Source organism: Salvelinus alpinus, chromosome 5 (genome assembly GCF_045679555.1).
Source record: "Salvelinus alpinus chromosome 5, SLU_Salpinus.1, whole genome shotgun sequence".
Classification (NCBI taxonomy): domain Eukaryota; kingdom Metazoa; phylum Chordata; class Actinopteri; order Salmoniformes; family Salmonidae; genus Salvelinus; species Salvelinus alpinus.
Window position 1 is genome coordinate 19,847,296 of NC_092090.1, and position 13,227 is coordinate 19,860,522.

Genomic DNA, 13,227 nt, shown 5'->3' on the forward strand with positions numbered 1-13,227 from the left:
GCGTGCTCAGCCCTCTTTGTCCTGTAGTCCACCATCATCTCCTTTGTCTTGATCACGTTGAGGGAGAGGTTGTTGTCCTGGCACTACACAGCCAGGTCTCTGACCTCCTCCTTATAGGCTGTCTCGTTGTTGTTGTTGATCAGGCCGACCACTGTTGTGTCATCAGCAAACTTAACTTGATGGTGTTGGAGTCGTGCCTGGCCATGCTGTCATGAGTGAACAGGGAGTAGAGGAGGGGACTGAGCACACACCCCTGAGGGGCCCCCGTGTTGAGGATCACTGTGGCGGATGTGTTGTTACCTACCCTTACCACCTGGGGGCGGCCCGTCAGGAAGTCCGGGATCCAGTTTCAGAGGGAGGCGTTTAGTACCAGGGTCCTTAGCTTATTATTGCAGAGCTTTGAGGGCACTATGGTGTTGAATGCTGAGCTGTAGTCAATGAATAGCATTAATAGGTGGCAAAGGGCAGTGTGGCGTGCAATAGACATGGCATCATCTGTGGATCTGTTGGGGTGGTATGCAAATTGGAGTGGGTCTAGGGCTTCTGGGATAATGGTGTTGATGTGAGCCATGACCAGCCATTCAAAGCATTTCATGGCTACAGACGTGAGTGCTACGGGTCGGTAGTCATTTATGCAGGCTACCTTAGTGTTCTTGGGCACAGGGACTATGGTGGTCTGCTTAAAACATGCTGTTATTACAGACTCGGACAGGGAGAGGTTGAAAATGTCAGTGAAGACACTTGCCAGGTGGTCAGCGCATGCTCGCAGTACATGTCATGGTAATCCGTCTGGCCCTGCGGCCTTGTGAATGTTGACCTGTTTAAAGGTCTTACTCACATCGGCTGTGGAGAGCATGATCACACAGTCTTCCGGAACAGCTGGTGCTCTCATGCATGTTTCAGTGTTATTTGCATCGAAGCGAGCATAGAAGTAGTTTACCTCGTCTGATAGGCTCGTGTCATTGGGCAGCTCTCGGCTGTGCTTCCCTTTGTAGTCTGTATGGTTTGCAAGTCCTGACACATCCGATGAGCGTCAGAGTCAGTGTAGTACGATTCGATATTAGTCCTGAATTGACGCTTTGCCTGTTTAACGGTTCGTCGGAGGGCATAGCAGGATTTCTTATAAGCTTCCGGGTTAGAGTCTCGTTCCTTGAAAGCGGCAGCTCTAGCCTTTAGCTCACTGCTGATGTTGCCTGTCATCCATGGCTTCTGGTTGGGGTATGCACGTACGGTCACTGTGGGGACGACGTCATCGATGCACTTATTGATGAAGCCAATGACTGATGTGGTGTACTGCTCAATGCCATCGGAGCAATCCCGGAACATATTCCAGTCTGTGCTAGCAAAACAGTCATGTAGCTTAGCATCTGCTTCATCTGACCACTTTTTATTGATTGAGTTACTGGTGCTTCCTGCTTTAATTTTTGCCTGTAAGCAGGAATCAGGAGGATAGAATTATGGTCAGATTTGCCAAATGGAGGGCGAGGGAGAGTTTTGTATGCGTCTCTGTGTGTGGAGTAAAGGTGGTCCAGAGGTTTTTACCTCTGGTTGCACATTTAACATGCTGATAGAAATTTGGTAAGACCGATTTAAGTTTGCCTGCATTAAAGTCCCCAGCTACTATGAGCACCGCCACTGGGTGAGCGTTTTCCTGTTTGCTTATGGCGGAATACAACTAATTGAGTGCGGTCTTAGTGTCAGCCTCAGTCTGTGGTGGTATGTAGACACCTACGAAAAACACAGATAAAAACTCTCTAGGTAGATGGTGTGGTCTACAGCTTATCATGAGATACTCGAGACTTCCTTAGATATCCTGCACCAGCTGTTATTTACAAGAATAAGTAGTCCGCCGCCCCTTGTCTTACCAGACGCCGCTGTTCTATCCTGCCGATACAGCGTATAACCAGCCAGCTGTATGTTGATAATGTTGTCGTTCAGCCACGACTCCGTGAAGCATAAGATATTACAGTTTTGAATGTCCCATTGGTAGTTTAATCTTCCACGTAGGTCATCTATTTTATTTTCCAAAGATTGCACGTGTGCTAGCAGAATGGAAGGCAGTGGTGGTTTTTTCGATCGCCTACAAATTCTCAGAAGGCAGCCCACCCTCTGGCCCCTTTTTCTCCGCCTTCTCTTCACGCAAATGACGGGGATCTGGGCCTGTTCCCGGGAAAGCTGTATATCATTCACATTGGGCTTGTCAGACTCGTTAAAGGAAAAATAGGATTCTGCCAGATCGTTGTGAGTAATCGCCGTTCTGATGTCCATAAGAGACGGTAGCAGCAACATTATGTACAAAATAAGTTACAAACAACGCAAAGAAACAAACAAAAAAACACAATTGGATAGGAACAAGTAAAATGTCAGCCTTCTTCTCCGGCGCCATTCATTAGACAAGGGTGTTATAAGTCAAGGAGCGATACAAGTATGTGAAAAGGCTAGCACTCAGTTGATGAAGCCACATTATGCTGATTTGAATGGTTCATATGGATGGTTTCAACATATTACGATAGCATAAAATATGTTTGTTCAGAGAGTAAAACCAGGGAAGTTGGGGATGGATCTTCAGAGGGGTTAAGGCAACACATTGCCTGGAACAAAGCTAATTTGACCATTAGGGCCACCGTACAACTTTAGGGCCACTGTACATATACTGCATATGTATCGAGCAGCTCAGAGTAGGAGTGCTGATCTAGGATCAGGTCACCCCTATCTGTATTATCTTATTCATCGTGATCTAAAAGGCAAAGCTGATCCTAAATCAGCTCTCCTACTCTGAGACGTTAGATACATATGGCACCCCTGGCCTTTTCTTACACCAACACAGTCCAGTCCAGCAGAGCCAACACAAGGGCACCTCTATGCAGGGTTATAAAAGCCAGCTTTATGACCAAATCTAGACCTTGAGTTAACGGGTTGACAGCTTCAGAACAAATAGCAGAGTAGTAGAGCGTTTATAGGTCTATGAACTGGACCACAGTGTGTGTAAGTTACCTTTATGAGACAACCACTAGTGTGTTTAGGCTCCTTTTTAAAGAGAACCATATGATTAACTTAAATCTAACAAGACATTGTCCTTATGAAATGCAGGAGCCATGTTTGGAACCGTAGTAAAGGTATTGCCCCACACCCACTATGGCTTCACATTGTTTGAGGTAAAATGCTGTAGTCTGACTGTGCGGTACTGTGGCTGAGTCTGGGCTGGTGGGTAAAACTGTAACCTGCAGCACAAGGAACCCCCTCTCTATATCCCGTTCAATGTTTCTCCTTCTTCCATTATATATCTCTATCTGAATATAAAGAACAACAACCCAGAGGTATTAAACACACATTCTAATGTGGCACAGGATATAAATACAAAACAATGTAAAAACACAGTGAATGTCTGCTCAATGTTTGTTTCACTTGTGATCTTTTTCCATATATCTGAATGTCTGTTATCGACTGTCCTGTGACATAGCCTTCTGTCAGCTCAGAGTAGCAGGATTGGGCTCAATTCCATTTCTCCCAGGCCAATTCAGGTGTTGTTTTGAAAAAGGAATCAATACTTTTTTTCTATGTGAACTTCTCAATTAATTTGTGACCGGTTGGACACTAACAAGCTCTCTCCTCTGTCTCACCCACCAGGTGTGTCTTGTCATAATCAACAGTAGGACTTTTGTATGACAGTTTTTATATGACAGCCTTCCGCTTCAGTATCAACAAATGAATTGTTAATGAGTTGACATGGAATCCACCTAACGTTGATGAGTAGAGTTCATTCATAGACTTCAGGGTAACCTTGGGGTTCTCTCTGAATGTCCATAGGATCACATTGTCTTGTGACATAGTCCTCATGTTATCCTAATGATGAAGTAAGTAGCATTCATTCATTCATGAACTCTGATTTATGTTCTGCACGGAACAGTAATTCCTGACATCAATCTGGCTGAAGGTTGGCCTGAATATAATCAGTCTTCTATGGAACAGTAATTCCTGACATCAATCTGGCTTAATATTGGCCTGAATATAATCAGTCTTCTATGGAACAGTAATTCCTGACATCAATCTGGCTTAATATTGGCCTGAATATAATCAGTCTTCTATGGAACAGTAATTCCTGACATCAATCTGGCTTAATATTGGCCTGAATATAATCAGTCTTCTATGGAACAGTAATTCCTGACATCAATCTGGCTTAATATTGGCCTGAATATAATCAGTCTTCTATGGAACAGTAATTCCTGACATCAATCTGGCTTAATATTGGCCTGAATATAATCAGTCTTCTATGGAACAGTAATTCCTGACATCAATCTGGCTGAAGATTGGACTGAATATAATCAGTCTGCCACTGAACAGTACTTCCTGACATCAATCTGGCTGAAGATTGGCCTGAATAGAATCAGCCAGGTGAGTTCACAGCTACTGACAGACGTGAGGCTTTTATCTTATAACACATAGCTAGGAGGAAGACTAACAGACCAGTCATAACCTCAAATAGGGGAGGGATGAAGGAACGAAGGGCGCATTTATTCATTATTTGAACATGGCCACATTGTCCCGAGGCTCTATGACATCAGTACAATGTCCTCATAGCCTTGTGTTAGCTAGTTAACATGTCTCTGCTTCCACTATGGCCTAATGCCTCTCTCCCTCCCCTGGTTCACAACAAACACTGTCTTTGTGTGTGAGTTAAACAGGCCCAACAGCAGCACTCAGCCCTCTGACACATAGGCCATGTGATTGCTGTTATGCATTTGCACAAGAAACACAGTCCAGACAGAGATGACTAGAGGAACACATTCCAGACTATATTAAGGGCAGGACCAGGAGTTCTTCATACTCTGGACTCAATCTTCAGATACAATACTGTGTTGTATATTTTTTCTCCTAAATGCTTTTCATATTGAGACGAAACCTAACTTGAGATCGACATGCATTATTCATTTCCCCCTCACAAATCTCCCATTGCCTTCAATGCATGATTTTTGAGAATGTCCGTGTTTCAAGTGAGTATCAGACCCCTTTTGAGCAACTAACACTCTCTACCCAGCACACATAACAAGAAGGAAGTCATATGCTTGTGAAGGCCGGAGTGTTCAGCTTGGTTCCTCTGGGAGTAGCAGTAACAGCCTGAACACTCAACATGTACGGTAGATGAACACGGTATGCTAACCCTTGTTGATGCCTAGCTGTCAGCTGAGAAAGGATCTACATGTCTGACCAATACACTGCCTGAGGGACTGGACTGACATACATTTTCTGTTTTTCCAGATTCATTCAAACTTCTTATCATAGTTCTCCTAGTTAAGTGATACTGTGTTTGATGTGCATTAACAATTATTATGTGCATAAAACATCTGTTTACATTATTTCTACAAATGCGTTGATAAAAACAGCCAATGCAAAGATAGCACTTAGTGCATAACAGTCATAATTCAGGACCAGGAGACATACATTGTTAATGCCACTTTGCAAACAGCAACCCTGTTGGCTTAGCGCCACATATGATGTAATATATCATTGAAATGTCCAAACAAAACGCCATAATGTGATAAGCAAATAACCCCCATTCAGACCTTGATACTGAAGGACCTCCTCATATTCCTCTTGTGTTCTCCTGTAGCCCTGAGTGTGTTGGTGGCCCCTACGGGTGGCTGTGTAGATGCCTGCATAGTTCCTCCACTCTCCTGGGGTCCTTCCTGGATCTTCTTCCGGGACCTCTCCACCTCCCTGTCCCCCTTCCCATCTCTCCCCAAGCCCCCGTCTCCCTCCCAGCCCTCCCCTGGCGGTCTCTCTTCGGGGCTGGGGCAGTCATCACTGGCCCTGGAGTGACAGAGGATCAGGGACCTGGAGAGAAGAAGAAGAAGAAGTCAAAGGAAAAGGAAAAGGTAAACCGTTGCTACTGTACCTCGTATTCCAACCAAAAAGGCATTAGACACCCAGCGAGGCTGTTCTGTAATTCCGCTACACGTTGGCTTTAACCAGCCTTTAACCAATCAGCCAAATCAACCAGCCTGACGAGCTGTGTGCAACAAACAGATTCCATACCTGGAGAGCATGGCTAGCTTCTTGGAGCGGTGGCTGTGGCTAGTGTTGGTGTTGTTGGTCTTCCCAGAGTCCCTGCCTCGCCTCTCCATCCTCCGAGCTGCTGCCGTGCTGGCTTTCCTCTTCTGGTAGGAGTATCTCTGGGGCATGGCCGTTAGAGTGTGTGTGTGTGCTGCGTGTGTGTGTGGTGCTAACACACTCTCACACACACTCCTCCCGGCCGGCACACAGGCTAATGGAGAGGGACACTCTGCAGGGAAATTCGGAAATTCAATTAGGAAGCCTGCCTGTGTGTGTGTATGTGTACGTGTGTATGTGTGTGTCTGTGTGCGTCTGTGTGTCCGTGCATGCTTGTGTGCTTGTGTGTGTCATAAGTGTTCTGAGAATCTGCTGAAGCAATGGTGGAGTTAGAGATAAGAGATCTTTTCTTCCCTGAAAACAGCAGCATGTTGCTGCTAGAGCCTCCTGAATATGGCTTAATCAGACTCCTAACATTCACACTGCACACACTGCACACACTGCACACACATGCACGTGCAAACACAGACACGCATTAATATACACACGTGCACACACATGCACACATGGGCACGGACACACACACCAAAGCTCCTTCCCACGGGATTTGAGGTCACGGATACCATGAACTTACAGTAACTACACTAACGGAGATCTGCACTGAGATTGTTCTGGGTGCCTCCCAATTGGCCTTATGAGCCCTGGTGACAAGTAGTGCACTAATTAGGGAATAGGGTGCCATTTGGAGTGCATAACTTAGAATGGGAAAACCTGCTCCTGTTTATTATCTACCCTGTTGTCTAGTCACCTTATTCCTACACTCTTAGAAAAAAAGAGTTCCAAAAGGGTTCTTCGGCTGTTCGCATAGGAGTAACCTTTTTTGTTCCAGTTAGAACTCTTTTGGGTTTCATGTAGAACCCTCTGTAGAAAGGGTTCTACATAGAACCCAAAAGGGTTCTACCTGGAACCAAAAATAGCTCTTCAAAGGGTTATCCTCCGGGGACAGTCAAAGAACCCTTTAAGGTTCTAGATAGCACCTCTTTCTAAGAGTGTAGTTACATGTACAGTACCAGTCAAAAGTTTGGACACAGCTAATCATTCAAGGGTTTTTCTTCATTTTTACTATTTTCTAATGGACCGTCGTAATGATGACCTGTCGTTTCTCTTTGCTTATTTGAGCTGTTCTTGCCATAATATGGACTTGGTCTTTTACCAAATAGGGCTGTTTTCTGTATACCACCCCTACGTTGTCACAACACAACTGATTGGCTCAAATTTATTAAGAAGGAAAGAAATTCCACAAATGAACTTTTAACAAGGCACACCTGCTAATTGAAATGCATTCCAGGTGACTACCTCATTAAGCTGGTCGAGAGGATGCCAAGAGTGTGCATCATCAAGGCAAAGGGTGGCTACTTTGAAGAATCTAAAATCTAAAATATATTTTTTTGGGTTACTACAGTACATGATTCCATATGTGTTATTTCATAGTTTTGATGTCTTCACTATTATTCTATAATGTAGAAAATAGTGAAATAAAGAAAAACCCTTGAATGAGAAGGTGTGTCCAAACTTTTGACTGGTACTGTACGTCTACCTCAATGATCTCATCCCCCTGCACATCAACTTAGTACTGGTACCCCTTGTACAGTTGAAGTCGGAAGTTTACACACACCTTAGCCAAATACATTTAAACTCAGTTTTTCACAATTCCTGACATTTAATCCAAGGAAAAATTCCCTGGTTTAGGTCAGTTAGGATCACCGCTTTAAGAATGTGAAATATCAGAATAATTGTAGAGAGAATGATTAATTTCAGCTTTTATTTCTTTCATCACATTCCCAGTGGGTCAGAAGTTTACATACACTCAATTAGTATTTGGTAGCATTGCCTTTAAATTGTTTAATTCTGGTCAAACGTTTCAGGTAGCCTTGCACAAGCTTCCCACAACAAGCTGGGTGAATTTTGGCCCATTCCCCCTGACAGAGTCAGGTTTGTAGGCCTCCTTGCTCGCACACGCTTTTTCAGTTCTGCCCACAAATGTTCTATAGGATTCAGGTCAGGGCTTTGTGATGGCCATTCCAATATCTTGACTTTGTTGTCCTGAAGGCATTTTGCAACAACTTTGGAAGTATGCTTGGGGTCATTGTCCATTTGGAAGACCCATTTGCGACCAAGCTTTAACTTCCTGACTGATGTCTTGAGATGTTGCTTCAATATATCCACATAATTTTCCGTCTTCATGATGCCATCTATTTTGTGAAGTGCACCGGTCCCTCCTGCAGCAAAGCACCCCCACAACATGATGCTGCCACCCCCTGTAACGCAATTCTATGCGTAGTGGGTGCGGAGTCAGGCGCAGGAAGCAGAGGGTAAAGGACAATGTTTTATTCCGGCGCAGGAAAATGGTCACGCCAAAACACCAGGCGCAATAACAATACCGGCCCAAAACCAGGACCCAACCAGTCCGGAGAAAACCAAGAAAAACGCACAACCACAAACATGAACAGAGGAAAATAAGCCCGCACAAAAAGCAGGCGGGCATTACAGGCTTAAATAGCCCAACGAAAACCTAAACAAGAAACAGGTGTAACCAATAAGACAAAACCAACAGAAAAGGGAAAAGGGATCGGTCGCAGCTAGTAGACCGGTGACGACGACCGCCGAGCGCCGCCCGAACAGGAAGAGGAGCCACCTTCGGTGGGAGTCGTGACACCCCCGTGCTTCACGGTTGGGATGGTGTTCTTCGGCTTGCAAGCATTCCCCCTTTTCCTCCAAACATAACGATGGTCATCATGGCCAAACAGTTCTATTTTTGTTTCATCAGACAAGAGGACATTTCTCCAAAAAGTACGATCTTTGTCCCCATGTGCAGTTGCAAACCGTAGTCTGGCTTTTTTAAGGTGGTTTTTGAGCAGTGCCTTCTTCCTCGCTGAGCGGCCTTTCAGGTTACGTCGATATAGGACTCATTTTACTGTGGGTATAGATACTTTTGTACCCGTTTCCTCCAGCATCTTCACATGGTCTTCTGCTATTGTTCTGGGATTGATTTGCACTTTTCGCACCAAAGTACTTTTATCTCTAGGAGACAGAACGTGTTTCCTTCCTGAGTGGAATGATGGCTGCGTGGTCTCATGGTGTTTATACTTGCGTTCTATTGTTTGTACAAATGAACGTGGTACCTTTAGGCGTTTGAAAATTGCTCCCAAGGATGAACCGGACTTGTGGAGGTCTACAATTTTTTCTGAGGTCTTGGCTGATTTCTTTTGATTTTCCCATGATGTCAAGCAAAGAGGCACTGAGTTTGAATGTAGGCCTTGAAATACATCCACAGGTACACCTGCAATTGACCCAAAATTATGTCAATTAGCCTATCAGAAGCTTCTAAAGCCATGACATAATTTTTGGGAATTTTCCAAGCTGTTTAAAGGCACAGTCAACTTAGTGTATGTAAACTTCTGACCCACTGGAAGTGAAGTCTGTAAACAATTGTTGGAAAAATGACTGGTGTCATGCACAAAGTAGATGTCCTAACCGACTTGCCGAAACTATAGTTTGTTAACAAGAAATTTGTGGAGTGGTTGAAAAACGAGTTTTAATGACTCCAACCTAAGTGTATGCAAACTTCCGACTTCAACTGTATATAGACAAGTTATCATCAACTCAGTACTGGTACCCCTTGTTATAGTTAGTCATTGTGTATCTATTATTACTTTGGTAACACTTTCCTTGACAACTAGCGCCATAACACGTTATAACACAATCATATCCATGTCATAATATGTCATAGCACTGTCATTAACAATCTTTTTACACCTGTTGTGACACATATTGTGTTATTTTATGGCTGGTTATGACACCTACATAAGAGTGTCAAAACCCATATTTATTCAAATGTATTTTTTCCCTGCCAAGAAATGTCCTTTTCGTTATTAGTATTAGAAGTATAGTCCAGTAGTATAATAGTGGAGAGTATTATTAGTATCAGACGTATAGTCCGGTAGTATAATCGTGGAGAGTATTATTAGTAATAGAAGTATAGTCCAGTAGTATAATAGTGGAGAGTATTATTAGTACTAGAAGTATGGTCCAGCAGTATAATAGTGGGGGGTAGTATTAGTACTCGAAGTATAGTCCAATAGTAGTAACACTAGAGAGTATTAGTAGTACAAGAAGTACAGTCCAAGTATAATGGAGAGTATTATTAGTACTGGAAGTATAGTCCAAGTATAATGGTGAGTATTATTAGTACTAGAAGTATAGTCCAGTACTATAATAGTGGAGAGTAGTATTAGTACTAGAAGTATAGTCCAGTACTATAATAGTGGAGAGTATTATTAGTACTAGAAGTATAGTCCAGTACTATAATAGTGGACACTATTATAGTATTAGAAGTATAGTCCAGTAGTATAATAGTGGAGAGTATTATTAGTACTAGAAGTATAGTCCAGTACTATAATAGTGGACACTATTATAGTATTAGAAGTATAGTCCAGTACTATAATAGTGGACACTATTATAGTATTAGAAGTATAGTCCAGTAGTATAATAGTGGAGAGTATTATTAGTACTAGAAGTATAGTCCAGTAGTAGTAGTAAGAATTGGAAGTTGGTGTGTCTGTCACACTAATAGTAGAAGTGAAGGTCTCCTGACTAACTGCTTCTCTCTCACCATAACAAACCTATATGATGACCCTGCATATGCATTATAGATGTTGCTTTAAATGGATCTTTGTTTCGCTCAAGTCAGAAACACTTATCTAAGTATACAGCAGGCTACATACAGCGGGCTACATACAGCAGGCTACATACAGCAGGCTACATACAGCAGGCTACATACAGCAGTCTACATACAGCAGGCTACATACAGCAGGCTACATACAGCAGGCTACATACATTGTGTACTGAGATATGACATTGTGTAAAACAAAGATTTGAAGATTTTCTGCACAGTATGTTTATTAGCTAGCCAGTCAGCTAGTCGTCAACAAGGCAGCATGATGCATCGTTCAGAAACATCTTTTTTCCATCAAATCTATGTTCGATTTTTGTAACTAGTTTTAATTGGGAAGCAGATAAAGCCTTTTTATCAAAAGCAAACCCGTCTGCATGTAAAAACACAGAATCCTACTCATCACTCCACGTGCTTAATAACCTACGCAACTTTTGTTTTGAGACAACTTTGCGGTCGGCCAAAACGGGGCACCTGGCTCATGTCGAGGAGTGATCCTGGTTCCAGAACGAATGTAATCAACGCTAACCCGGTTCACCCCAGGGCAGGGCCAGGGCATAAGTAGAATCCCCTCATTCGTCAGGAGACATGAAAGTACGCATGATTGGTTTGTTGTTGTTCTGATGGTGTCACACAACCAATAAAAATGGCTATCAGTGCCGCTTCAAAATAACATTGGGTACTCAATGTCCCCAGCCCAGCGAACTAGATCATTTACAAAACACTTCATTCATGGAGGAATGATGCCTGTTTTTGAGACCAACTGCAATAATGAAAGAAACCAGACAACTTGGAATGTAAATCATTCCATAGAGTCATCTGGAGAGAGAGCAATTCTCTGCAATAATGTCTGTCAATAATGCCCAAGAGGGCCTCCCGGGTGGCGCAGTGGTCTAAGAGACTCTGGGTTCGAGCCCAGGCTCTGTCGCAGCTGGCCGCGACAGGGGGGGCGACGCACAATTGGCCCAGCGTCGTCCAGGTTAGGGAGGGTTTGGCCGGTAGGGATATCCTTGTCTCATCGCGCACTAGCGACTCCTGTGGCCGGCCGGGCGCAGTGCACGCTGACCAGGTCGCTAGGTGTACGGTGTTTCCTCCGACACATTGGTGCGGCTGGCTTCCGGGTTGGATGCGAGCTGTGTTAAGAAGCAGTGCGGCTTGGTTGGGTTGTGTTTCGGAGGACGCATCGCTCTCGACCTTCGTCTCTCCCGAGCCCGTACGAGAGTTGTAGCGATGAGACAATAATTGGATACCACGAAAATGGGGAGAAAAAGGGGGTAAAAAAATAAATAATAATAATAATAATAATAATAATGCCCAAGAATAGAAATAAAATATGACAAGTAAAAAAATGTATTAACAAAAAGATGGAAAGGTAAGACTTTATGAACCCTGTGTCATAAGACTGTCATATTAATGACATAACATGTTATAAGAAATCCTGACTGACAGGCCTCTCTCATGCTGAGCCAATGCATATTGGGTCTTCGTTTCCCCCCTCCACACACACACACACACACACACACAACCCTGTCCCAGCCACATGTCTTTGGTTGCTTCCCTGCTCTCTGTGTTCCCTGGCCAAGGTCCACAAGAGCTGACTTCCACAGGAGCTGGGACTCCACATGCTGACAAATACCTCTCTGTATGGTGGTTGATACAACACTATGTTGTGATGTAACGAATAGCTCTTCCAATAACAGACGGGAGGTTAAGTGGAAACCCCATGTGCCACACAAGTTGTTTTTTTTAAGAAAATTGCTCTGATAATGGAAGGATGTTTGTCATTATTGTAATAATGAGGCAAGCAGCACACACACACACAGACACACTTGCATGCACACAGTCCCATTTAGTGTGTTTGTTGTAAATGCTTCAGGCTGGCTAAGAATCCCTCAGCTCAGATATAGTAGATAGACTGGAGACACAGGTCAGCATCATGTTGTAGGTTTGTTGAAGGTCTCCCTCTCTATCTTCCTCTGTTTACTGTTCACTGCTGCCCGTGACCTCTCTGTCTCTCATCCCCACGTATCTTTCTCTCTCCCTCCTCTGTCTCTCATCCCCACGTATCTTTCTCTCTCCCTCCTCTGTCTCTCCTCCCTTTCTCTATCTCTGTCTCTCATCCCCACGTATCTTCCTCTCTCCCTCCTCTGTCTCTCATCCCCACGTATCTTTCTCTCTCCCTCCTCTGTCTCTCATCCCCACGTATCTTTCTCTCTGCCTCCTCTGTCTCTCCTCCCTTTCTCTATCTCTATCTCACTCTCTCTCTCGCTCTCTCCTCTCCCTCCTCTGTCTCTCCTCCCTTTCTCTATCTCTCTCTCTCTCTATCTCACTCTCTCTCTCGCTCTCTCCTCTCCCTCCTCTGTCTCTCCTCCCTTTCTCTATCTCTCTCTCTCTCTATCTCACTCTCTCTCTCTCTCTCTCCTCTGTCTCTCCTCCCTTTCTCTATC

The 13,227-nt window shown here is 43.9% G+C and overlaps 1 protein-coding gene across 2 annotated transcripts in view; it reads right to left on the reverse strand.

Annotated features, from left to right (window-relative positions):
- Positions 1-13,227, reverse strand: part of il16 (interleukin 16) — a 62,842-nt gene that overhangs the window by 42,283 nt on the left and 7,332 nt on the right. For both annotated transcript variants that reach the window (XM_071400853.1, XM_071400852.1), the window contains exons 2-3: positions 6,034-6,280; positions 5,562-5,832 (exon numbers count right to left, since the gene is read on the reverse strand). In XM_071400853.1, coding sequence (XP_071256954.1) covers positions 5,562-5,832; positions 6,034-6,280 — 518 coding nt within the window. The remainder of the gene's footprint in view (positions 1-5,561; positions 5,833-6,033; positions 6,281-13,227) is intronic.